The sequence below is a fragment of the Engystomops pustulosus genome, chromosome 4 (genome assembly GCF_040894005.1).
Source record: "Engystomops pustulosus chromosome 4, aEngPut4.maternal, whole genome shotgun sequence".
NCBI classification, from domain to species: domain Eukaryota; kingdom Metazoa; phylum Chordata; class Amphibia; order Anura; family Leptodactylidae; genus Engystomops; species Engystomops pustulosus.
In genome coordinates, this window is record NC_092414.1 from 125,760,070 (window position 1) to 125,787,952 (window position 27,883).

The window sequence follows — 27,883 nt, forward strand, 5'->3', positions numbered from 1 at the left end:
GTTTCCTGAGCTTACTACCTATATCAACCAAAAAAATAGTCTCTTGTGGACCTAATAACGCCAACAGCCAACAGACATAGACAAGAACTAAGCTCTCCAGTATGTGTGTGTCATGCCTCCGCCTAGTAATTTATACATCATGGTTTTCCACCTGCCCCCCTATTTGACGTCACTGAGAAGGGTATGTTCATATGCTAATTTGAACAATACCGCTCCCTCAGTGAGGCACATTTTGTAAGTGAATTGTTATAAAAACTCATAATTCTTTGCAGAAAATGGTTACAATGATGCAACTATCTTCAATTGACTGGGTACCCCATTCTCTATCACCACATAGAGATATAAAAGGCAAGCAGAATAATTCCCTCTGACCCTATCCTGTTAGTAAGGGCTCATAAGAGATATGTAATTTCCCTGTATTGAAGTGGTGATTCTTTGTTCTAGTTTAGGCAGGGAATCCCCAGGAAAGGCTGCCCTACATAGTAATTAACATATCTTTTTTTACCCTGGCTAGAGCGTCAAATGTATGCATACTCATTGGATGTGTGAACATTTCCACTTCTCCTGCATTACCACTCATTTGATTTAGTGTATGTGATGTAGTCCCTGCTGTACAGGTTTCCCCGCCAAGTTGGGCTATGGCTGACATCTATCTCTATTCAAAATCTAAATGTAATTACCAGAGGATTTCAAACAGTAAGCTATGGCCATATTCTGTACCATTACCACACAGAGTATGACAATTATCAACAGAAAATGTATACACTATTATGGGTGACCATATTATGTATTTAAATATATTAAAAAAAATTGAAAGGAAGTATTTTATAGGTATCATATACACTTTTGTCAATAAAAGTACAACTAATACAACCAGTGCAGCTATCTATTTTTCCAATAATGTTATTATGTTCCAAAAAGATATGTATAATAATATCTACTGGTAATGCCTTATTTTGAAGATCTTTATAATTATAGAATATTTTTTCCATAAATTAAGATTTTATTTTGATTCATTATTGATCTTCTAGTGCATTAAACAATTTCTTTTAAATTTTAATTAAATTAATATTTTTTTATGAATAAACAGAAGCTAAAAGAATACATTTTCACACAGAATCAAAAGAAAGTGCTCATCTCCATTTAAAAGAATTAAGGTTAAACTCACATATCATTCTCCACAGTAATTACCTGTGAGACTCGCAGCAAGGCCACTGCAGCAATTTATTCCTGAAATAATTTCTGAGAAACACATCATAATCAGTCTGAGTGCTGACCTTCAGTTGGAGCTTCATCTGACAAAGGTTAACTAGTAATCCCTGTTTAACTTCAATCTTCCCAGCCCAGGCAGAATGTGGTGTAAAGAAAATTGAACAAATGCTCATCAATTTTATTGCTTTAAGCAACAGAGAACTAATAAACAGGTTGACAATGTAATATTCTCCATTAAAACCAAATCCCGCCAAACACTTTAGATGGTAAAGTTTTTGTGTTATAGCCATTGTGTTATTTGGAAATAAATTATGTAATTATTCATTACAGTAAAACTAATATTTTTATATTTAGGCAAAAATATGTATTAAAGAAAATTAAATGTAGCTGGGAACCAGTAGTATGCACTACTCTGCTAAAATGTTAGCATAAAAATCAACCAAAATAGTTCCAGATTATAAAAATGAAATTGTAATTTTTACTCATTATGCATTAAAAGGTGCAAGAAAATCTAGAACCAAAGCACCACATATAATAAACCACTTAAAGCTGATTTCTCACAGTAATTCACATAAAGGTAATAGCCATCCAAAAACATTGATGAAAGTTACTGGTTGGTGAGATGAACCCCCACTCTTTAGTTCAATCACAGGGTACAGCAAAACTAACTAGAGAGCCTCCCAATTTACTATATAAATCCCGCCGAATTATTCAAAATGGCATATTTACGCTAAATCTACTAAAAAGGACAACTCACACTGGTAAATCACACAGACCATACAATAACTAATCATGCTATTAAACTTGGTAACATAAATCTCTTTAGAAACTCTGCTACAAGCAGAGACTTATTAAGGTTAAACTTTAATTGATTGATTTATGAAGCACTGAGGAATGTAATGGCGCTATATAAATAAATAGTATTATTATTAATAATACGAAGAAGTACAATGCACACATAAAATATACACTTGTCAGATAAAAAGATTATAAAACAATATACATAAAATACATACAAACCATAACCCCCTCCCTTCAGCAAGTAACATTTTTGTGGATGATTTTGATGGATACACCATAAGTTTTGATTGGCAAATGTCACAACCGTGCTATTGCCGCCAATCAATGGGTTATCTCACTACATCTCACCCCATACCAATCTTGGGATGGCTAGGCTTAAAATCAGGGATGTTTTGTGATTTTAACCCATTCTCACCTAGCTAGATTCTTGAAATTCAGGAGATAGATGCACCAAAAACTCTTAAAGAGAGGGGCAAATTAACCCCTGAAACTAAATATATTTTCATAAACTGCCATTAGAAAGCATTGCCCGTATCCCTTCATTCTCCCTCTACATGAAGGTAAACCCAAACTATCTCAGCACAAAAAAAAATTATGTTTTTTAGAACATTACCCACTAAGGAGCAAAGAGAGTTTACATCAGCCCCTCAACAACAACAACTACCGGTAACCCAACCCAGATACGAGAACCTTAGATCCAGCAGAAATGTGCCTCCTGAGCAAGAGTTTATTGTTTGTGCCCACTCAACGGGCAGATGTTTTTGAAGTTGTAAAAGACCTCAATCTATTTGTCCGAAAAAATTAAGTCGGACCAGTATCATAAGAAAAGAACTAGGCATTTCTAAAGAATAAAAACAGATGCCTCCATCGGGCGATGCATCGCCTATTGATGCATTCCTCAATATGGTGAGTGAGGAATTATGCCAATACATGTCTCCTAAGTTATCATCTAATTTGAGTAGGCAAGAAAATATAGCCCTAACTACTTTGGAAAAAGATAAGTGTGTCACAATTTAACCATCGGTTAAGGGGGGGAATGTTGTAGTCATGAACACCACAAATTACAGACAGATGTGCTTAGACTTATTAAAAGATAGGGAATCATATGTTATACTTCCATCTAAGCCACTGTCCACTTTTTATAGTGAACTCAAACAGATTTTGGAAATTGTTAAAGATCGAGAACTGCTACATGAGAGTGAATACAAATTTGTGCTACCACTCAACCACTTAAAGGGAGACCCATAGTCTCAGGGATAGATAGCCTAATACAAAATATTGGCATCTATCTGACCTTGAGAGAATTTGTAGTATCCTTACCCTCATATACGAGGGATACTTTGGATTTACTTAAGAGGTTGGACAATGTAAATTTGGGAACAGAGTGTTATCCAGTAAGCATAGAGGTTGAGGCTTGTAACCCTCTATCCCTCATGAGTCTGGCATTAGAGCTACTTCTCATTTCCTCAAGAAACATGGTACACAGTACCAGTCTCGTAATGATCTAATTCTACGCCTTCTGGACTTTTCTCTAACCCACAGTTTTTCCCTATTCAATAGGAGGATCTATCAACAGCTCAGGGGCACAGCAATGTGGTGGGCATGTGCACCCACCTATGCCAATTTGCTCCTGGGCTAGTGGGAGGAGAATGTGGTGTTTTGAGAAAGTGAGGCATAGAAATATGGCTCAGGTATATGTTGTCTGGAGTAGACCCAAACAGGAATTTGAGGAATTTGTCGCATCACTTAATCATAATAACATTGGCTTACGGTTTACTTTTGAGATTCATGAAAATGAGTTACCTTTCGATCTTGGGTGTGGACCCAGATCTACAGGATGTGATAGGTCCCACCACACAGGTGACATACAGGAGGGGTCGCTCTTAAAGAGATCGTCTAGTGCAGAGTCATTTTGTTGCACCGGTGTAAGACACCTGACTGACCTGCAATGTGAGTGGCAATTAAAAACGTAGCGGTTGCATAGCTTGTCATGTAATGCAGACATGCAAAAGCTTTACAGCCAATGTTACCGGGAGGACCTATTTCATCCATCCTTTCATCAATTGCAGAACGTGTCGGGTCATATATAGGGCAGTGTGTACCTGTGGTCTAGAGTACATTGGTAAGACCAAACTTTAATTGACATCACCCATAATCAGGACACCCCAGTAGACTGTTACATAAGTCATGCTGGTGATACTAGCCATATCAAATTTATGGGCATTGATGTGGTGACCCCAAGCCCAAGAGACTATGGATATTCAGAGTTTAAATGAGAATTTATCTTTCGCGTCATAAAGAATAAAGAATTTTTTCATTAACCCTGGAGTACTGCTTCCACATCGAGGATTGCAACTTACAGAATCTTGAGTCGGATCTCTTTGAAGCTTGCACCCTATCCAGTCACAATGCTGCTCCATAAACTTGTTTGGTAAATATATATATTATATATAATATATCATATAATATAAGATAATTGCCACTGGCCTGCCATTAGTTCCTGCCCCTTCCTGTGACCTTTGCAGGATCTTCAAGCTATTCCCATGTAGAGGGGCCCTCCGTGTTCCTGTGTCTCCAGTGTTACCTGTGTTCCTCCGTGTCCATGTGTCTCCACCGTTACCAGTGTTTCTCCATGTTCCTGTGTCTCCAGCGGTCCTGTGTCTCCAGCGGTCCTGTGTGCCAGCTCCAGGTTCCTGATGTGATTCCTACTGTCTCCTGCTTCGCTACCTTGGCTACCACTGCAGGCTAGTCGCACCTGTGGAACGACCAGGTGGTACCTCGCCGCAGAAGACCATCCCGCTTTGCGGCAGGCTCTGGTGAAGACCACAACCCCAACAATATTCTTATAAAAAAGGGGAAAAAGCACACACAAGAAAGGAGAGTTTTAATTTTGTTTTAGTCTAATGCTCCCCCCTTTTCCCTTTTATGATCCTTTATGCTCAGATTTAAAGGAAATCTACCTTTTGTTTTCATGCATTGCCAAGGAAACATACCTCAAGGATGTTGTTGCTACACTGATGCAGAAACATACCGTACATACTAGAGTATAAGCCGAGATTTTCAGCACAAAAAAATCTTAGTATCATAATATATATGGTTGAAAAAACCTGTCCATCAAGTTCAACCAAGGAAGGGAAAGGTTGGATGAGGAAGGGATTTAGGGGAAACAATTCTATATAACATAACCATCAATGTTATTTAGGTGTAAGAAGGCCCTTCTAGACCCTTCTTGAAGCTCTCCGCTGTCCCTCTTGTGACCAGCGCCTGAGGCAGGCTATTCCACAAATTGACAGTTCTCATAGTAAAAAAGCCCTGTCGCCTTTGGTGATTAAACCTTGAAAAAAATGTGCAGAAAAACTTCACCTTGGCTTATACTCGAGTCATGGAAAAAAACAAACACTGTACTCACCTCCCCCACTCCCCGGCAGGTCCTCTTCTATTCCGTGATGCTCCGGCATTGGCTCCGTGTCCCCGTGCTGTCCGTCGCATTGATCGTGACGTCAGCCGCTCCACACACACAATGATGTCAGTGAGTGGCTGATGCACAGAGCCGATGCCGGAGCATCGCGGTATAGAAGATGACCTGCTGGGGGGTGTCGGAAGGTGAGTACAGTGTTCATTTTTTTTCCTACAGGCAGGGCCTGGGCAGGTTGTATACTACGGGCAGGGGCTGGACAGGCTGTATATTAAGGGCCGGGGCTGGGCAGGCTGTATACTATGGGCAGGGGCTGGGCAGGCTGTATACTACAGGCAGGGGCTGGGCAGGCTGTATACTACAAGCAGGGGCTGGGCAGGCTGTACACGACAGGGCGCTGGGCAGGCTGTATACTACAGGGGGCTGGCAAGCTGTATACTACAGGGGTCTGGCATGCTATATGCTACAGGGGCTGGCTATAGACTGAGAGGCTGTGACCAATGCATTTCCCACCCTCGGCTTATACACTAGTCAATAGGTTTTTCCAGTTTTTTGTGTTAAAATTAGGGGTCTTGTTTAATCCCTGAATTGAGTGGTTTTGATTGAAAAACAATTATAAAATTATGATAATGAGGCTTTGTCAGTCCTGTGGCTGTGTTGTCCCTACTAGGCAGAAGTAATCATTCGCCACAACATCCCCAAGCTGCTGTATATGAGTCTTACAGCTCAGGTTGATCTGTCCTATCTGGACAGTGCAGGAAGCTCTGTGTAATGTTTTTATGTACTGCACCCAGAAGCATCCAGCTTTCCCCAAGTCCTCAATATAATAATAATTGTTTTGGAGCAAAACCACTCAGATCAGGGATGAAACAAGATATGTTTCTGCATCAGTGTCGTTACAGCATTCTCATGGTATGTTTGGTTCACAATGCATGAAAAAAAATAGTAGATTTCCTACTATTGGTGAAAGCTGATACATATTTATGATCCTATGTGTCATGCACTGGGTAATATCTTTAGTTTAAATTCATATTTATACATTATATTTCTAAGGATGTGAAACATTGATTCAAAATGTATAAAGAATGTAAAGTACAATTAGACAAATTTATACAAAAATAAATATGGCAGAGCTGGTTTAATTTGTGCGGTCTTTTCATGTAATACATTAAAAATGCCTTTGACATTACTTCACACTACATTTTAGAATTAGAGTTTGTAAGGTTTATGGGTTTGGTAAAAAACTGGGTAGGGGGGAAGTCATATTTGATGGTCTTAAATAAAATTGCTCAAAAGAAAGTCCAAGCAGCACAAACCTCGTTCGAAAAAAGTGGGTGCAGTCGTCCTAGGACTGGGCCATAAGTCCTCTAGTTAAAGTATGAAGAAAGCGGGCAGCACTCCAAAAATAGGTAAAATTACAAGGTGTCTTTTATTCCATGGTGAGTAACAGTAACAGCGACATTTCGGCCCTGTAAGAGCCTTTTTCAAGCCATTTAAACAGTGAACATGGTGGATATATACAGGGCCGGTTCTAGACAAAGTGGGGCCCTGGGCAAAACTAAAAGTGGGGCCCCAAATTAAAACTATGTTATGACCAGTCACAGTCAGCAAGAGGCTCCCTTTAGTATGGTAAAACAAACTGTAATTTTGGAGAATTTTATAGGAGATATATAGCTGATAGGGAGATTGATGGGCAGCATGGTGGCTCAGTGGTTAGCACTACAACCTTGCAGCGCTGATCAACATCTGCAAAGAGTTTGTATGTTCTCTCTGTGTCTGTGTGGGTTTCCTCCGGGTCCTCCGGTTTCCTCCCACACTCCAAAAAATTACTGGTAGGCTGATTAGACTTGTGAGGCCCGTTGGTAAGAGGGACCGATATTTTCTGAAAGCAGACACTTGCCCCATTTTCAAAATAGCATCAAAGAGTTTATAGACATAGGCGCCTTCATGCAACTTTGATTCGAAATGAAACATTTTACAAAAAAATACTTAAAATTTGACTTTGATGGCAAAAAATGTGCTCCAAACAGAAACTATTTACCTTCACATCTCCTAAATGTAATAGATGGACATGTGTAGAGTTCACAAATGTCCCATATTTATGTTCACATAAATAAATCATCATAATATCACTAACACTGTAATAACTAGATTTCTGCTTTTCAGCTAGAAAATTCACACAAATCTATCATTGTATGTTCCTTACACAATGGTCACCCAAATAAATAACTATATATCCATAAACCAAGCTAATGAGATAATAAAGTCACGTTTAGATGTGCGCCATTGTATTAGCTGCACAATAACAGAACCCTCCGTGGATCATAAGAATGAGAGTGAGAACCTCATAACATAGGTGTAAATAATGGAGGATGGTGTGAAATAAAAACTTTATTCCAGGACATGTGTGTGTTTTTGGTATTACATATAACTTTATGGACATGTTCTGGGTTTGAATGTTCATTGTATCAGTCAATTTTCCCAACAACAAAAAACTATCACAAAATAAAAGGGAATAAGAGAGAAAGTGTGTTCTTAGATAGTTCTAGATAGAGAAGGGTTAAACGGGAAGATTAGTTGATATTATTCAGAATTTAGTAACATATAAAGTGAATATTTCCATTATCTGTGAGGTGCAGCAGCTCATGTGTCCAGCAAATGCTCCCTGCAGCCTGATGGCTAAGGCCCCTTTCACACTTGCGTTTTTTACGCGCGTTTTCTGCGCGTGCTTTTGACGCGCAGAACTTGCATTGCACTCTGACCCATTGTAATCAATGGGTCTTTTCAGACTTGCATTTTTTTTCACGCACACACGCGCGTTTTTTTTAACGCGCGTTTAAATCTCGACATGCTCTACTTTTGCAAGTCACGCGCGTGAAAAACGCACCATACAAGTCTATGGAGATGCATCAAAAACGCATTGCACTCTGAGACACTTGCAAGTGCAATGCAAGTGCAATGCGTTTTTCACGCATCAATTGCCATAGAAAAGATAGAGCTCAGTCCCGAGTCCATTTCACGCGCGTTTTCTGCGCGTGAAAAACGCATTGAAATTGCATTGAAATTGCATCAAAAACGCGCATGAAAAACTGAGACACTGAACAAACTCTGACTGAAAACTGATTGAACTCTGATGCAAAATGTGCGTTTTTCACTGACCAAAAACTGATCGCACCCTGATCAAACTCTGACGTGAAATGCAACGCAAGTGTGAAAGGGGCCTTAGAATCTGGAGAAGGGGGGGAGACACTTCAGAGGGCTGTATCTCTGGCTCTGTGACACATAGAACCTTACTTCTTTTTTTTCCTATGAAAGAAGAGAGTCTCCTCTTCTATATGAATCTAAATTTGTATTTCTAAGTTTTAGGAAAATGGAGATAATAACTGTTGAACTGCCGTTGGGAGTGATTTTTATATATAAAAATGGCACCTGATATTCTCACTTTAAACCTGAATATCTCTGGATCCATAGCACCTAGAAACAAAATTCAAAGAAGAGATTCTCCTTTGCCTACCCATTGCGCCGGCCCTGGATATATATACATACAGCAAGTGGTCACATGACATGTTAATCCACGCCCACCGTTTTTACATAATTGTGATAAAATACAAAAATTCATACAATAAACAATAAACATAGTGCACATTGATAGTACATATATTATACAATACACATATATATAGTGTTAAAATTTTCCATGTGGGGCATTCCCCATGATCAGTGACATAAGTTGGATTCCCAACACTAACCTTGACTGTGAAAAAAGTGCTTAAGTGCATATGTGTAAAGAGACATAGGCCCCTTTCACACTTGCGTTTTTCACGCGCGTTTTCTGCGCGTGCTTTTGACGCGCAGAACTTGCATTGCACTCTGACCCATTGTAACCAATGGGTCTTTTCAGACTTGCATTTTTTTTTAACGCGCGTTTAAATCTCGACATGCTCTACTTTTGCAAGTCACGCGCGTGAAAAACGCACCATACAAGTCTATGGAGATGCATCAAAAACGCATTGCACTCTGAGACACTTGCAAGTGCAATGCAAGTGCAATGCGTTTTTCACGCATCCATTGCCATAGAAAAGATAGAGCTCAGTCCATTTCAAGCACGTTTTCTGCGCGTGAAAAACGCATTGAAATTGCATTGAAATTGCATCAAAAACGCTCGTGAAAAACTGAGACACTGAACAAACTCTGACTGAAAACTGATTGCACTCTGATGCAAAATGTGCGTTTTTCACTGACCAAAAACTGATTGCACCCTGATCAAACTCTGACGTGAAATGCAACGCGAGTGTGGAAGGGGCCATAGTCTCTAGTTGCGCTTCCCAGGTGTTCCCCCATGGTGGACGCACACCCCCGTCCCCCCCCCGATCGGTAAAAATGCAAGTCCTTAAATAAAATTGGCTATAGCTGCCTATTGCAGGTTTTAAATATACTGCTCTGAAAAATTAAAATATGTGGGGTGATTGGCTCCTTTGGGCAACAAAGGCAATTCTCCTTTAAGATTTTTATCACATAAAGTTTATTTTGCTCCATTTTTTTTGCAATTTAGTAATTTTTAACTAAAACAACTACAATAAAGGGAGTGCAATAGTTTCCTCTAAATTTACAGAAATATCAATTAATTAGTCACCATTAGTCACTGTTCTTAAAAAATATATAGGCAAGATGAAGGACGAAATTTTATCTAATTAATCGTATTAGTATTCACTTTCGTAAAATAAATCCACATGTAAAATGTGTCATATCTAGCAATGGAATGTTATAACTATGGTAGAGGTAGGAGAAGTAGAATATAATACTTTTTTTAACTGGCTGAATAACCCAGAGAAGCACAAATGTGAAGAAATGCTTAGGGAAGAAATTGCCACTTGCTATATTCCCATAGGGAAAGGATTTCACACGCTATTTAGAGAATTTACAGGAACCTGGTCAGGGTAGAAATGTTCTGCCTTGGTATAAAACAGAATAAAACAATTTTTATGGTAGTAGAGTTTAAAATCACAAGATTCTCTGGAGACAGTCAGGATACTAATGATTTGTTTTGTTCTATTTTCTCAAGTGTAAAGCGCAATTCTCATTTCAGCTTGTAATTTCTGCGATCATTGGGAAATAAGAAAAAAGACTTTCTCCTAGCTCAGTTTTGTAGATGACCTGAACCAGTGTTTGCTTTTAAATCTGAAGGCAAAATTTCTAGAATTTCAATTCAGCCTGTTGACAAGCTGCATATGAAAATACCGCAATGCATTTATTGCTGCATTTTTTATGAGGCACAGGGATGAAATAGTTTGGATGCCACCCACTGCGCTTCTATTGCTATGGCTATTCTGACCTGCAAGGCTCCAGCCACAAGGAGTTTTGGAGCTGTAACCCGGGCTAGCACTCATCCAGGCAAGCTCACCACTCCCCTCTCCAAAGATAGCCAGCCAGTCGCAGCCAGATTTTGCAGCCAGATTTTGCAGCCAGATTTTGCAGCCAGATCACAGCTTACAGAACAGTTGTATGCATGAGGCCTAAGTGTAGTAAAAATAAACTTGTACAAAAATAAAAATGTACATTATTTTATGGATTCTTGGTTTATCAAAAAAAAAAAAACATTTAAAAGAACAAAATAAATATGCATTTAATCTCTTAACATCAGCTTATTTATACCTTTTAAAAATAAAAAACGGAAACTTTAAATTAAAAAGGTACACATTTACAAGTGAAAACTGCACTATGTGTAGTTGGCCTGTGAAGTGTGCAGAGAGCGCCAGATTCATGATTTGTGACGCCCGTACTTCATGAATCTGGAACTCCCTGCACTACTCCGACAGAGTAAACCATTTTTATTTTTGGGGCATGCAACACAATTCTGTTAGACTTTGCATGTTACGCAAATGTGACGCACGGTCCGACTGTGCACCGAAACGGCCATTTCAGGGCAGAATTTTGTGTCCCAATGCGTGCAGTGTGTGCCACAAAGGACAAAAGAAGACTGGCACAGGGTCTTGGTAAATCTGGGCCATGGGCCCTGTTAATCATGTATTCTTAAATATTACTTTAGGTACTTGACTACATAATTACTGTTAGCTATTCTACATAATTGTATTAGTTATTCTGCTAGCGCTATGCTCTTCTACAAAGTGCTGCATTTGACTCCATTCACAGGAGTAAATAGGTTCTGCAGACAGTAATTGGCTTATTTTATAGCCTCATGTGGATACAGATTGTTTTAGTCTCAGGTATGTTCCTAAAATAAACCCATAAGACAAAGGCTCTGAGATTTAAAGAAGAAAGATGTCTTTCGCATTCTGGAATTATTTATTTAGAAGGGACCGAATTATATTAAACAGGATTTGTGTTTTTATTAAGCTGCTTACAGAACAGCAGGCAGCAGAAAATAAGAGGCAGATCAGTTATTCTACAATGTCACTGAAATCATCTGGTGAGCCAAAATTCTGGTGATTCGGTTGAGCTCTGTTATTACCGACCTTGTTCATTCAGATCAGGTGGGGTTTATCCTTTCTAAGCAGTGGGTAACCACCCCTAGCCATGAACAACAATATGGCAGCGTTCACAAGGTGCATTTTGAGATGCAATCCAAAGGTTCCAACTGTGATCACATGCTGATGTAACATTAAAGGGGTTGTTCACTTTCAGCAAATAATTGATATTGTTTGCTTAAGAGAAAGTTATCCAATCTGCCTATATATTTTCTATATCAATTCCTCACAGGTTTTCAGATCTCTGCTTGCTGTCCTTCTATAGAAAGCTTCTATGTTAATTCAATGAATAGAAACCTGGTGATATGATGGACATGCAGGTGCACGAGCCGTTATTATCACAGAGAGTAATAGGAGTTTTGTGATAATAACGGCTCCTGCGCCTGCATGTCCATCACATCACCATGGACAGCTTTCTATTCACTTGAATTAACACAGAAGCTTTCTATAGAAGGACAGCAAGCACAGATCTGGAAAACTGTGAGGAATTGATATAGAAAGTATATTGAAAAATTGTATACCTTTTCATTAGACAAACAACATCAAATGTTGGTGGACAACAAGTAAACAACCCCTTTAAAGGGCATCTACCACCAGTATGAAGGGCTGTATGCAAATGAGCCGGAGGGGCTCCAGGCTCCATAGGTGTTTATGGAGCCTGGAGCCCCTCAGCCTCATTTGCATACATTTCTTCAGCCTGTTGGTAGGTGCCCTTTAAGTTTTCATTGAACCAAATGTGATGGAAAAGCAATGTTACCTCAACATGTGATCATAGCGGAAGCCTTTGGAATCTGTCTCAAAGCAAATTGCACCGTGTGAGTGTGGCCTAAGTTAAAAATACCAATAGTAGGTGGGGATGTGTGCTAGCTATAGGAAAAAAAACAACATTCATGTGCAGGGGGCCTATGCATTCATTTCATTTTAATGCATGCATTTCATAGCGCAATTCAACAGCTGAAGAGAGATCTGCCTGATTAAATAGCTGTTAACGTTTGCATTTACAAAACGCAATTATTAATGCATGTGTTAATGTGTATGTTAACATTGCATTAACAATCACCTACATTAACAGATTGTTAAATCATTAGTTAACATTGTGTTAACATTAGCATTTTGTAAATGCAAACGTAAACATCAATTTAATTAGGAAAATCTCTCTTCAACTGTTGCGCTGTGGTTTGAAACGCATGCGTTAAATGCCACATGTATATTTAAGTCAACAGAAAGGGGTGTAACCTAATATGTGTTTCCATTGGATCAAGCACCACATGTTTTGCATATGCAAAACACTGCGTGTTTGTTCCTGATAGCATGTTTTTTTTACTGAAAAGGCATGTGATTGGGCCAAAACTTTATTAGGATGTGGTCACATGCTGTGCTTGCATTGTGTTTGAGAGAGCAGTCACATGTGCTTCTAGAGCTGCATTTAGAAACACAGCACAAGTACAAGGGGGGCAAGCCGTAGCCCAATCATATATGTGTTTCCAGTGGAACACAACAATCGCATGCACTTCACTGGAAACGCATGTGCAATCAGGCCGAGGCTCACCCCTGTGCGCTAGTGGCACATGTGACTGCACACTAAACTATGCAAGTTACGGGGTGCTGGTTACTGTATATATGTATCTACATAGACATGCAAAATACAATATAAATCAAGCACATTAACACACAGTACACACAATTCCCACATATAAACCTATAAAACACATGAATAAACTCATTAATATATGAAATACACACAAATCAGATATATGCAGTACAATTACAATATACAAATACACTACAATATACACATCTAAATACACATACTTACATGTCAGACAGGATTTCAGCATCAGAAGAGCAGCAGCTGCAGAGCATCATGAAGCCCAGTGTCCCTGCACCCGCCTCCCTCTCTGTCCCATACCTCTGCCATTTCCTGTATAGCAGGAGGAGAGGGGCAGGAGCCCTAAAGTTGTAGAGAGAGGCTGCACACTTCCGGAACACAGCAAGCTACTGTGTTCCATTAAAACCGTCCCTGTCTGCCTGGAAGAAACCAGCTGATGCAGCACCCGTGCCCTGCATCAAAGGCTGTCTGCTGGAAGCTCGAAGCACATATGAATGGTGACAGCCGTGGGCCTCTCTCCTGTTAAGGGCCCTGTCGCTGTTGCACCCCATTGCGACAGCGATCGGTACGCCATTTCTTCTAAATTTGCAGCTATTAATATAAGACAACTGTTTTTGAATCTCCAGGCAATCCCAGATAACCCAGGCAACTGAGTCATTGTCTTCCTGGATGTGGTAAAAGCATTTGATAGCGTGGAATGGAATTATCTGTGGGTCGTTCTGGAGAAATTGGGATTTGGCGCTAGATTTATAGAACTGTCACGCAAGGTCAAGTTCTGGCGGCAAAAGGGTGACGACCTGGAGGACAGGTCTTGGCGAAATAATCTGCACATTGTGGGCTTCCCTGAGAGCGATGAGGGCCAAAGACCAGCTAAATTTGTGGAGCGTTGGCTCAAAAAGCTTCTTCCAGATGCCCCATATTCCTCTGCATATGCGGTATGCACCTGGAGCCACACCTCGTCATCTACTGTCCCAACTGCTGAACTGCAGTCTCGCACTACTTCTGATAATTATGTCAAATGCTATGCCCCAGAAGAAGCTCGAAGAAGCGAAACCTGAAGTCGGACGAGGCATTTGGCGTTTTTAAGGATTTATATGCACATTTTTATCTGTTTTTCTGAGTACAAGAATACAACTCTTTTTACCTTTATACAAGAGCGATCTGCACAATCTATTTGTTCCTTTATAGGATCCATTATAGACTCCGGACAGGAGAGTGTTTCCTCTGCCTGACCATAAGGATCAAATTCTGGAACTTATACACAAGGCAATACCGAACGTCTTCCATTTCTGAGCAAAATGGATTGGTGAGATCAGCCTTTTTAACAGTTGGAATTGTTCTTTCAAAGGGAGTCGAGCATTGACTTTCTGAAATTAGATTTCATTGCGTTTTGAGCACATGTGAGAGTCTAATTGCTCCTCCAAACAGTCCTCCTATCTCGGGGTTAACATTTTAAAAGCCTTTATCCAGAATTTACTCCATATCTGTTACCCCTGGTATCCATGCAGATACAGCAGACATTACCCACCCTCCCCGCTGCCTGTTGGACCACAGTTCTATTATCCTTAACTTAACATGGGGGGGTGAGGGAAAAAAGCTCTACTTACAAAATGTAACATCTTTAACTCCCCACCTACTGAGCATGTACCAGGCGGCATTTGATAGGGGTTGCCTCCTGTACACCCTCAACTATGCCCCTATAGTGGTTTTATTATAACAGGGAAAGAATCCAAAGGAGTGTGGCTCGTATAGGCCCATCTCACTCCTTGGGAAAAATGGATTGGAGGTAAGGTAGGCAAGACTTTTTTTCGGTAGCTAAAAAAGATAAACATTAAAACTTAATATAGTTCTCTTTACCTAAAGTACAGGCAGTACTTAAAGCCCAACTTAACACCTGACTTACAGGTGACTCAGACTTACAGACATACTTCTGGATGCTAGTGATTTGCTATACTTTACCCCAAGGCTGCAATAATCAACTGTAAGTGTTATGAAGGATGCCTGAAATGAATGCTTTATTTTTAATTATTTTTCCCATGGCGTTCCAAAATTCAGAAAATCCAATTGTCCCAGGGATAAAAAAAAATTTGTCTGGTGATAAAATTACGAAATATATCGACTATACCAAATATGTTCCGACTTACATACAAATTCAACTTCAAGGGGTTTGCCCATGAAAGAAAGTTCTAAAATTTTAACCTCCTACTGATGTTTACACAATAATCATAATTTTGGTGTGGACTCTCTAAGTAGACACATTATGATCCCTGTGTGCTGATAATGTGCTTAGATTATCAGGGAACAGGTTTATATACACTTTTATTTAGCTTTTGAACATTCACTAGTACCTCACCTTTCCTCGCTCCCCAAAAACTGTGCCCCTGCTGTATGCGCACATGATGATGTCATGCAAGGGAAACAAATGGTTTTTTTTCCCAGGGGGGGGGGGGCTGCAGTGTGAGACAGGAGAAGATTTTCATCAGAAGAATGTGTCCTGTCCGACCCTGAAGAAGATTTACTGTAAAATTCTGGGTCAACCAAAATTGGGTACACCAGGACTGAGAGACACAGGTTGGAATTATATCTGTAAAATGTTGTATTTTTGTTAATAACAGTAAATTACAGGGCGGCACGGTGGCTGACAGGGCGGCACGGTGGCTGAGTGAGTAGCACATCTGCCTTGCAGCACTGGGGTCCTGGGTTCAAATCCCACCCAGGTCAACATCTGCAAAGAGTTTGTATGTTCTCTCCGTGTTTGCGTGGGTTTCCTCCGGGTACTCCGGTTTCCTCCCACACTTCAAAAACATACTGTTAGGTTGTTTAGATTGTGAGCCCCATGGGGACAGGGACCTATTTGACATGCCTGTGCAGCGCTGCGTAATCTGTGTGCGCTATATAAATAAAGAATTATTATTATTATTAAATTAGAGAATGTGTTATTTTGTTATCCTGTGTATATTTAAGAATCTTGTCTTCATGGGAATACCCCTTTAACAAAAAATCTACAGAAACTATCTTGTACGTAACTTAGATACTGCCTGTGGTAAAGAGGTTCATGTAGTCATTTTCATGGACATGCAGTCTGCATTATAGATACTCTAACATAAAATTGCATATGAGGCAGATAGTCACATATGGGCACTCTAATCATACTGAGCATCTGCTGAAGTGGGAGATTCTGGAACAAGATATGTAAATAAGAACTTGTTGTGCTTATGTTTCAATTTTTTACATAAATCCACTTGAGCATATGCACTCTGACTAGCCATGCTTTTATAAAACAGCATGAGCCCAATGTGTGAAGCCAGGAAATGCAGATTGTCAGTGTAGGGCTTCATAAGATTAAAATGACTTCAGATATGTTAAAGATGAACAAGTGTAGCCCTGGCTGGGATGGGGATGGGGGAGGGGGGACTGTTTTCCTTTTATTGTTCATATGTTCATAAAAATTGAAAATAAGTAAAGAAATCTCTGATTAAAAAAAAGATGAACAAGATAAATTAGATAAATACTATGTGCCCTCCTATGTGATGATGCTATATTTCTACTTAACGATGCTTACACCTAACAATTAAGTATAATACATATTTACGTACGAAAGTACAGTGGGGTATTCCTAGAAGTCAGTAGATAGTACTTGCCAAAAGTAATACAAGGCAGAAAAACTGGTTAAATGAGGCTGTAACACTAATAAGATACTGTAGCACAATTTGCTGAAAAAAAAAAAGAATGCCGGCTACAATTAAATTAAATTAATAAACAAGGCACATCCCTACAGAATTAGGGCAAGCTGGCATAAGAAACTCTGGGCAAGGTTCTGCTGGGAAGCCTGCGGTTCTGGTATACATTCGGGTGTTACTTTCACAGGTAAAATCTACCTGAACATTGCTCTACAGCAACATTTTAAAAAAAACCTTCCGAAACGGTTTGAGGAATACAACTGTGTTCTTTGCGCAATACTACTTAAAGGAAATCTACCATCAAAATGAAGCATGAATAAACCAGGCCATCACCTCCTTTCTTCTAAAATCAACTCTTAAAATTATGCTGATGAGCCTGAAAGGTTACTGGGGCAGTTTCCAGAGCCACTCTGTGCTGCAGATTCACAGGCTGTTACACTGTTGCTCCCTCAGCACTTCCCCCTCCATCTGCCTTATGTAATCTTAAAGGGAACCTGTCAGCAGAAATTGACCTAATAAAAAACTACCAGTATGTCATCAAGCAGCTGAACGCTTTATAGATCATGTCTATTTCATGGCCCAGAGTCGTAGCATCGCCCAGAAAATTCACTTTGAAGTGACATTTAATTTGGTTGTATAAAGTCAAGGAGGCTGAAGTCAAGATTTCCGCACTTCAGAATGTCCTCTTTACGGTATTTGATGGTCCTGCACCCAGACACATCACTAACCAGAACTCCTTCATTTTGAGGTGAGGAGAGATCGATTTTAATGCTGAGCTCTCCTTCTCAATGACAATGACAACCAGTTTACATCTCGCTTCAAAGTTTCTGAATGATGCCACCACACTGGCCATGAAAGAAACATGATCTGGTAGGTGCTTGACAACATACTAGTAGTGGTTTATTAGGTCAATGTGTTATGACAGGTTCCCTTTACCAAAGGAAGTTCTAGAACACAGTGGGAGGGGGGAGTTCTTCTTGAACACTTTAACCTCCTGTGAATCTGCTCTGATTACATTTGATTTTAGGCGACTTTTCCTCTGCCATTAAACAGTAGAAAAATGACATGCTGGGCATTTTAAAGGGTTTTGCAGCTAAAAGGTGTTCTATGTGTTCTAGGTGTTCTATTCATCTCTATGTGAGTTTTGGAAACTGGGTAGAAGATACGTCTTAGTCTGTTTCCGTGCAGTCCGAGATTGGATACTCCTTTAGTGACTTGCCAAAAGGAGAGTCCATCTGGCTAATCACACAGATTTTATGGATCGATTCATAGGGCTGAATCATTGTGTAGTTTTGTTGGAGCCAATAAAAAATGAATTAATTCTACACCCATTGTGGATACTGCCAAATTTCTGGATTTCAGTATTATGACCTTTGGGGTTAAAAGTAGAATGTTCAACCAGACAGAACACACCCTGCATGTAAATACATTACTCCTGTCCCTCCATCCACCAACCTACAGTTCCATGTAGAATAAAATGCTCATCTGCCTAAAGTCCCTCAAAATAGATTGCTAACATGCCGATCTTCTCACTTCCTTTAACTCCCCATTCCCTGAAAAGATACACCTGTCTCTTCAGTCCCACACATATATGTTCTAGTCCTGCAAAACCCTTCTTCTCTGCCCCTCCCCCAACAGGTTCTTAGTTTTACATTATCTTTTCCAATTATGGAGGAGAATAATGGATACCAGTAGGCAGATGGAGGCTTTGCAGGTTTCCTTATATTATATCTTCTGTATAAATAGCTGTAAAAATAATGCTGATAGCTGCACATGTTTTTCTGTTATAAGTAATGGTAGAAGGTAACTTTCTGTGTCTAAACCTATGAAAAATGGTGGTAGGGGAGAGGCTTCCATTTACTCCCTGTCTGTGTTATTCTCTATAATGAAAGAAGGTAATGGAAAAACTTGATGGTGGTGAGAACCTAGCAGTATGGCAGCTTCCTGCTAAGTATCCCATACCAGTCCCGTCCCAATGAACGTGCCAGCCAACGCAGAATCCACCAATGCACACCTCAGCTGTTGCAGAACATTAAAATACACAACTAAGAGGCCCACATTTATTCAAGTGTTTGGGCCAATTTTCTGTCAGATTTTGCACTATACAGAACGTCTTTGGATCTTGTACATGTCCACGCCAATTTTGGTTCACGACTGCACTGTGTCCGACAAGACAGAAAAAGGTGCACCTAAAGGGGCGTGTTAGTGCTTAGTCCGAGTTTGCGACACATTTATTACAGGTATGGGGCACGACTGAGTTGTGGGATCTACTATTACATATCTCAGCTGCTGCAGAACCTCATTATACACTAGGGGAGAGGAGAACGTATCTCTGGCTGATTTCTGATCTGTTATAGAAGGCACTGCAGACTGTTTCATCTCTTCAGGTGCTGATATTCTCCCTCACCTCTGTAACAAGCTGAGTCTCCTGTGCTTCCGACAACCAGAGCGTGCATTGGCTACAAGCAGACAGTGTCCTCCCCACGGAGGAGCTTCCTGCAAGGAGGGAGAGGGTGTTGCCCGCCCCTTAATCCAACCCTGCATACTGCTGCATTGCGCTGCGCTGCCCATTACATCCAGAGGCATTACTACAACCAGGGGCACAACAGGACACTGTTCCTGGCGGGCCCCGAAGCGGTTAATATGGCTGTAGTTAAGCTTTACAGAAGTACAAATTTTCACTAATACGTCATCATGGACATTTCGCTTTTCTATTTATAATATCATAGGTACTCACTTTTTTAGAACAGTAATTTCATTTTCTATGCTACTTTCTTTCCCTTTTAGTGCTTTCTTCGGAATACACTTCACAGCAAAAAGTTTACCAGTCTGTTTTTCTTCAGCTAGAACGACTTCTGAAAATGCTCCCCTGTGGAGAAAGAAAACAGTTATATTTATTATGCATATTGTTAGAGTTGTCCATAATAATATGCATTCTATATTAAAGTGTAAAATAGTCATGTACTATTTAGATTTCAACACAATATGGAATCAATACGACAGAAATTACCCTAAACTTTCCTGCACACAACTAGTTAAATATAGCATGTGATAGCCATATTTTTTTTGGCTACCAAAAGCCCTAATGTATTTGTATGTAAGCATGCTCATGACCGTATTTTCATCAGTCCTGTATCTGAGACAATTTGCAGAGATGTAAATTTTGAAGTAGGTCCTATTCTGGCTTTATTTGCGGTCTGTGGCCTCCCATACAAGCCTATGGAGTTGTAAAAAATACTGATGGCACACAGATGTCATCCAAAGTGGTCCGTATCTAATCTAATAACTCACCTTGATCAGAAGCTTTTGATCACCGTGCAGCAAACCACTCGAGTCCTGAAGTCTGCACCCAGAGCCGAAGCAGTTCATTAGACTGTGTTTCCCTTAACCATTATCATTATTGGTCCTTCCTGACATTATGAGGCAGAGACCACCATCACAAACACTATATACTAGTCCGTACACAATAATATTAACTATATTAGTCCAAAACCAACACTATCAATTAAATTACTTTTTTTTGCAAATAAAATAATTTTTTTTGCTAATAACATACTAGCAAAATATTTTTGCTATAAAATTTCCTTTGTGCAAAGGGTAGTTATACCTTAAAAATGTAGCATATTATTGGTATAACCACTGTGAATAAAGGTAGCGTGTTAGCTATGCCACATAGCAATTGATTGATCAGTTGGGACCCGACTGCTGTGACCTCCAGCAATCACGAAAAAGTGGACCGTTCTCAGTGATTGATGGAGTGCCAGGTAAAGCATGCATCCTTCTGTTACGTACAATATTATGGAAGTGTTGGTAAAGGAGTGCCAGAGATAGTTGAGCATTGTGCTTGGCAACTAACTATGTTCCTATAGTATTGTATGGAACATCAAGAAGCATGCTTCACCTGCCAATCCATTCATTATTGAGAACATGACCCATGTTCTTGTGAACGCTGGGGGTTGTATTTGAGATTGGTAGGGTTCCCAGTAGTCAGTTATCTCCTATCCTGTGAATAGGGGATAACAATCAAACATGATCCAACCTCTATAAGACACTGGTGTTCCGCGGGGGGCAGAAGGGTCTCCTTGCATTATATTTCACTGTATAAGCACGGTTCAGGATTAAATAACTGACTGACTGTTACATGTGATAGCAGTTATTAAAGTCATCTAGCTTACATCTATATAGCAAAAGTAAGGGCTACAGTCAACCGACCCATGGGGGACGTATATATGTCCGCAAGCTTGCGGTCAAATATACGTCCTCCTTAGGCCGGCAATGGGCCTATGCAGCGGTACCAAGCGGTAGGTTGCAGCACACGTGAGGCATCGTACCGGTCCGTATCCAGGGAAAAGATAGGACATGTATCTCTATGGAAAGGGGCGGGGACGAGAAGCGCTCACCCCCTCCTCCTCTTCCGTGCGCCGGCGTGTACATGCAGCCTTAGAGCTATGTTGCAAATGTTAAAACCTTAGCTCCCAAAAGAGAAAAAAGGATAAGCTGATTTCAGTCTCAAACAACACGTTCCATATCTTGATAAACTATCATTGCCACTCAGTATTTATAAAAAAAATTATTATGTATGAATGTTGAAATGCTTCTTTTGTCGATTACAAAATTAATACCACTTTAAAAATGATTCAGACAAAAACAGTGCATTCTGTGTCATTTTGGTTGCTGAGTGACAAAGAAATGATAAGGTATTCACAGTCATGATGGATTAGTCCCAAGCTTCTGCTCGCAAATCAGTGCAGATCATTGATCTGTTTACTGTTGATGCAGCAATCGGCTGCACATGAACAGCTTTAAAAGGGACACTTGTATGTCATTTCGAATAAAATTTATCTGTACTTCACAAATGGATCTACATTTAGAATGTATAAGTGGACCCCACCGTATGACGCAGTGTCCTAGAAACCTGGAATGAACCCATATAATTTAAATGTATAGTTTTAAATTAATAAAGAAATATAATTACAACATGTAACTATAAATTCAACTCATACTTGGAGCAGCTTTTCTTAATGTAATGTTCTGTTTTGTGAAATATATTTTATGATTCTAAGCCTGGGTTGACATCACGCTACTTCTATATGCTAAGTGTATACTTCGGGAAGAAGGAGGCATAGTTGTTTCCTCTGTCTGGCCACTAAACGTTCTGTCTGTCAAAAATGCAGGATGGAAAGATGAAGTCTTTGTCTTTTCATCTTGCAGCCTCTGTCTGGGTGATGTATGCGCATAACAGATACGTTGTTTGGCAAGAAGAAGAACCCGTGATGTGCATATTAGGACAGTGATATCACTGGGGGAACACCCTGCCGATGTACACTCCTCTACCTGCATTTAGGGGGTGTCCCCGGGCGATGTACTGTGTAGGCATACGCCTGTACCATACGTTGTTGTAAGGATACCTCAGAATCCTCCTGACGCATAATTACGATGTATGGCAAGTAACATGATGTGAACCAGCCTAATCTCTATGTTGTGAAGGGTAATTTTAAAGATCATATTTAGGGATTTAAACTGTGGCTTTTGTGAACTATAACTTCCAGAATGCCCTGACAGCATAGGCCAGTGATGGCAAACCTTGTAGAGACCAAGCGCCCAAACTACCACCGAAACCCACTTATCTATCACAAAGTGCCAACACAGAAGATAAAGCAGTAACTTATTGCTCCTAACTGTGTCACAGCTTTCAATCGTATCAGCATTCTGAGGATACCAATACAGTAGCTTGAGAAGAAGAATCACTGGTTCTTAGAGCAGTGATAGTCAACACCTTCTCCAGCTGACGATGAGCCACTTTAAAAAAGCGCAACATGTCTTGGAATTCCTTGGTGCCCAAAGAGAGGAATCTGAGTGCCACCACTGGCACCGGTGCCATAGGTTCGCCACCACTGGAATAGGCATTACATGGGAGTTCCTCAGATTGGAGACCAATGAGCTACATTATAAGCATAGAATACATTTCAGAACTAAATATTTGTGGAATGCAACTTAAGTGCAATCAAACAGCAAAGAAAATCATGGACTGAATAGGATAATGCTTTGTATACATCAATGCTATAAGAATACAGATTGTTCATTGACTTTTTAAATTCATTGCATATTGCAATATTTAATTTTTTTCATATTGCATTTCAAACAATTTATAAAATGGAAATGGAAAAAAAAAATTTGGAAAGCTTGCAAGCTATAAGTGTTTCCACTCCTCTTTATCTCTGTTTCCATGGACAAAATTTAACAATTGCTTTAAAGAAGACATAGCAATAATTATATAAAATGCACTATAGTGTACATGAAGAAAATATGTATTATATTATAGCTTCCTTCAGTAATGACCTTCTGTAAAACTGCTTGAAGCAACATGCTCAATGTCTGAGACTGCTCTGTTGTGACATTTCTTGTACTAATCTCTGTAAAGTTCAGTGTTGTCTTACAGAGGATGTCTGACTCAAATTAAAAGCTGCTAGCATGGGGAAATGTGGTAAACTAAATGTAAAAAACACAGCTCACCCTTCCCTTCTCACCCAGCCACCAAGGTCGTGCTGCACCAGCTTCTGTGCATTTCTCTGATGTATCATTCAAGGGTAAGTAACTGCTGCACCTCCTGTGCATTTCTCTGATGTATCATTCAAGGGTAAGTAACTGCTGCAGCTCCTGTGCATTTCTCTGATGTATCATTCAAGGGTAAGTAACTGCTGCAGCTCCTGTGCATTTCTCTGATGTATCATTCAAGGGTAAGTAACTGCAGCAGCACCTGTGCATTTCTCTGATGTATCATTCAAGGGTAAGTAACTGCTGCAGCCAAAAACAATCCTCAGAGGTGACCTCTACACATACAGCATGTTAGTGACAAGTATATGCAGTGACATGCAATGTGGGGAGGCCACCACTAAGGTTTGTGAACTGGGTGACTTCACTAGAACAGAGGGGTGAGGTATTTTTTCTTTATTTAGCTTACCCCAGTGCTGCCTTTAACTGCTGCATGGCTTTTAGTTTAAGTTGGTGAACGCCTTTCACAGCTTGCTGATGGCATTTTATCGCACTAATAGGCGGGGCTGCGTGCACTAGGAGGCGGGGCAGCACGCAACGGAGTGGGGGGACTGCCGCTGGATCCAGAGAAGGAAAGTGAGGCTACAAACATGATCCAGGGGGACAGGCAGGCATAGACATGCACCTTTGACCAGGGACATGGGTCGCAGGAGCACCCGTGACACCCTGTTCTGTTACAACCCGATTATGGAACTGGCTCATGCACAAAGCTGGCACTATAATAAGTGTGCTGCAGGAGCGTAACTAGGAGAGGCAGGGTCCCATAGCAGACTCGTGCATAGGGTCCCCCTGCTACCTCAGAAAATATACATATTTGTATACATACACTCATGCACAGAAATGTATGCACTGATATATAAATTTATACACTAACACAGATCTGTCCCAGTAGCTGGAGACGGCTTGGGGGAGTACACAGAGGAATTAGAGATTAGAGATCCCTAGTGATGTTGTTCTGCTCCCCCCTCTCCACCAACATTTATTATCTAAGCTACATATTCATGCTGTGTACTGTGGAAGATGTTCACTGTTATATACATATTATGCTGTACAATGGGCAGAATAATATGTATATAATGGTGCACATCCTCCATTCTTTAGTGTCAGGTCAGATACCAGGCCTCCCTTACACTGTGGGCCCCATATCAGCTGCTATGGCTGCTACCCCTGTAATTACGCTCCTGGTTAGCTGTGTGTCAGCTGCAATTAGAGATCTTCCTGTCAATTGCGAGATAAATGTCAACTATTATTAAACTTTCATGGTGAACTCCACTTAAAAAAAATTAAAAAAAGATACACCTAAAGAACAAGCACTCAACCATTTCTGTCACCAGAAAAATATAAATGTTATGACTGGCAATGCAAAAAATGAATAAGATTTTCTCCAAGGCTTTTTGTCAGAGTAATTTGTAAAATATTAAAAATAACTGTATAAATGAGGTACCAAACTACTGAACAAAGACAACATATTATTCGGACTGAATGAAAACAGAGTTGATGTTTTTATTCACCTGTTCCCCAGAAAGAATTAGCAATTTAACTGCGTTAGTATGTCACACTGTCGTTAAGGCCTCTTCGTGCGAATGTATGTAAACGTTTATATCATACCTGTACCATACAGATGCGGCCACATTCATTTCCATGGGCAATATGACCATCCATTTACATTGCCATCCATGTACCGCACTGTACCGTGAGCAAGACATAAAAAAAATATAGACCATGTCCTATTTTCTCCGATTGTGCACTGTATGGTGCCGTATATGTGTGCAGTATCCAGAAAGACCATAACTTGTTTTCCTATGTGTACGTATATCACTGTAGCTGTACCATATTTGTATAAAATACTGGAGGTGCATTCTGTCAGCAAACCAACAGTTAGCCATCCATCAGTCAGCCATAATTTGCCAGCTCACAGTATTTTATACAGATGTGGTACAGATACAGTGATATACGTACACATAGGAAAAACAAGTTGTTTTGCAGAAAATAAGTCATAATACATCTCTGTAAATGGTAAAATAAAAGACACAAAAATAAAAAGGGTATCAGTGGCAAGGGGTTAATGAAACATAATCAATAAGCTTTAAACATCACAAAATTTTGTATTTTAAAAATGTATTCAAAAACAAAACCTTTAAAAAATGTTTTTAAAAGCCTCGCTTCTCCCCTTAAATACCCCTTTGCAACCAGCTGTTTGCATCGACATTAAAGTGTTGTACTTGGGATACCCAATAAATGTAATCTATGTGGGCAGTATATGGGGATTTTCCTCCTCATTCATTACAATGTGCAAATCTAACATTGGAATGAATGGGATGAAACGAGACTTCGGAAGACCCGAGGATGTCATGAGGACCGATCACCGCTCCCCGATGACATCACAGGGAGCGACAATCGAAACCAAGATGGCAAGGCCCATGAGCCAGCCTTCTTTTTGAAGCTGCCGGCAGCTTCACTGGCGGCGATCTACGGGATAACTCCTGTGATCGGTGCTAGCAATATGCAGCAAAGACTTACTGGCTATGGAACCCATGAACCCTCTCCAAGCACCCGCACCCAACGTGTGCCGTACTATTATGGCGTGCGTCCGGAAGGGGTTAAATATTTGCATTTTCTTTTTCACCTGGCTTGTATGTTTTCAAGTACACCAATCTATAAAGTCAAATCACTTTTCACATCAAATTGCTAGTTATGTGGGTGAGTATGTACACATTTATGTGGATAAGAACAATGAAAGAATAATACAGAGCTGTGTGATGGCTTATTTTTTTGTGTAACAAATTTTACTTCTCAGTGACGTTATTTATTATTCCATACCGTGTACTGGGAAGCTGGAAAAAAATTCCAAATGTGGTAAAATTGGAAAAAAACACATTTACGTCACATTTTCAAAAATTAAATGAATGTGTACGAAAACGCTAATAACTTTTTCATTCTGCGGTGTACGGAGCTGTGTGAAATGAGCTGACATTTTTATTGCTACCATTTTGAGGACTATGCAACATTTTTATCACTTTTTATTACATTTTTATTACATTACATTTTTTTATGTGATAATGGTGTAAAAGTTGTGTTTCAAACATTTGGGCACTATTTTCCATTATGGTGTACACCGCCGGTAATAATCATTTTTATATTTTGACAGATCGGGCATTTTGAGACGTGTCGATACCTAACGTGCTTGTGATTTTACTGTTTATTAACTTTTATAACAGTTCTATAGAAAGGGGGAGGGGGGTGATTTCAAGTTTTAGGTTTTTAGAATTTTTTTTAGTTTTCAAACATTTTTTTTTTGCTATTTTTTAGGCCCTCTACAGTACATTAACCCTAGATGGTTTGATCGTTTCCTGCCATATACTGCAATACTTATGTATTGCAGTATATGGCATTTTTATACAGTACAGGCGGTCCCCTACTTAAGAACACTCGACTTACATACGACCCCTAGTTACAAACGGACCTCTGGATATTGGTAATTTATTGTACTTTAGATCTAAGTTACAATAAACAGCTGTAACAGTTATCAAATGTGTCAGTAATGAAGCTTTAGTGTTAATATTGATTCTTATGACAATGATAAAATATACAGTTCTGACTTACATACAAATTCAACTTAAGAACAAACCTACAGACCCTATCTTGTATGTAACCCGGGGACTGCCTGTATTCATTACAATGAGCTCATTGTAATGAATCTGCAGAAACCAGGTGTGAGAGGTGTGAGCCCTCTTCACACCTCTCCCTTTCTTTTTAGATACATAGGGGAGAGTAGGGGAGATTTATCATACACCGATGTATGATAAGGGCCACCATTGAACGAAAGCTCTCTGGTTTTGCAAAAGAACACAGACACAGGCGGACATGAGACGTTTCCGCCCTCTCCACCCTCCATGTCCCCTCCAAGGCCACATGGCATGGAAATGGCATATTCATGATTTTAAAACTGTGGTAAAAGAAGTGATAAATCTTCCCCAGTGGCGAAATGCCACAGGTAACAATACTAATTTGCATCCATGTTTGTTCATGTTACCCATTGTGTGAGGATAGTGGAATCATGAATTTTGCATGAGGTAAAAGCAGACTTTGAATTAACATAAATTATTTAGTCAAATCCTTTTAGTTTATA

General features: G+C 39.8%; 1 protein-coding gene across 1 annotated transcript in view; it reads right to left on the reverse strand.

Moving 5' to 3' along the window:
* Positions 1 to 27,883, reverse strand: part of CAMK1D (calcium/calmodulin dependent protein kinase ID) — a 189,528-nt gene that overhangs the window by 83,850 nt on the left and 77,795 nt on the right. The window contains exon 2 of the mRNA XM_072147343.1: positions 19,940 to 20,071. Within this exon, the coding sequence (XP_072003444.1) occupies positions 19,940 to 20,071 (132 nt within the window). The remainder of the gene's footprint in view (positions 1 to 19,939; positions 20,072 to 27,883) is intronic.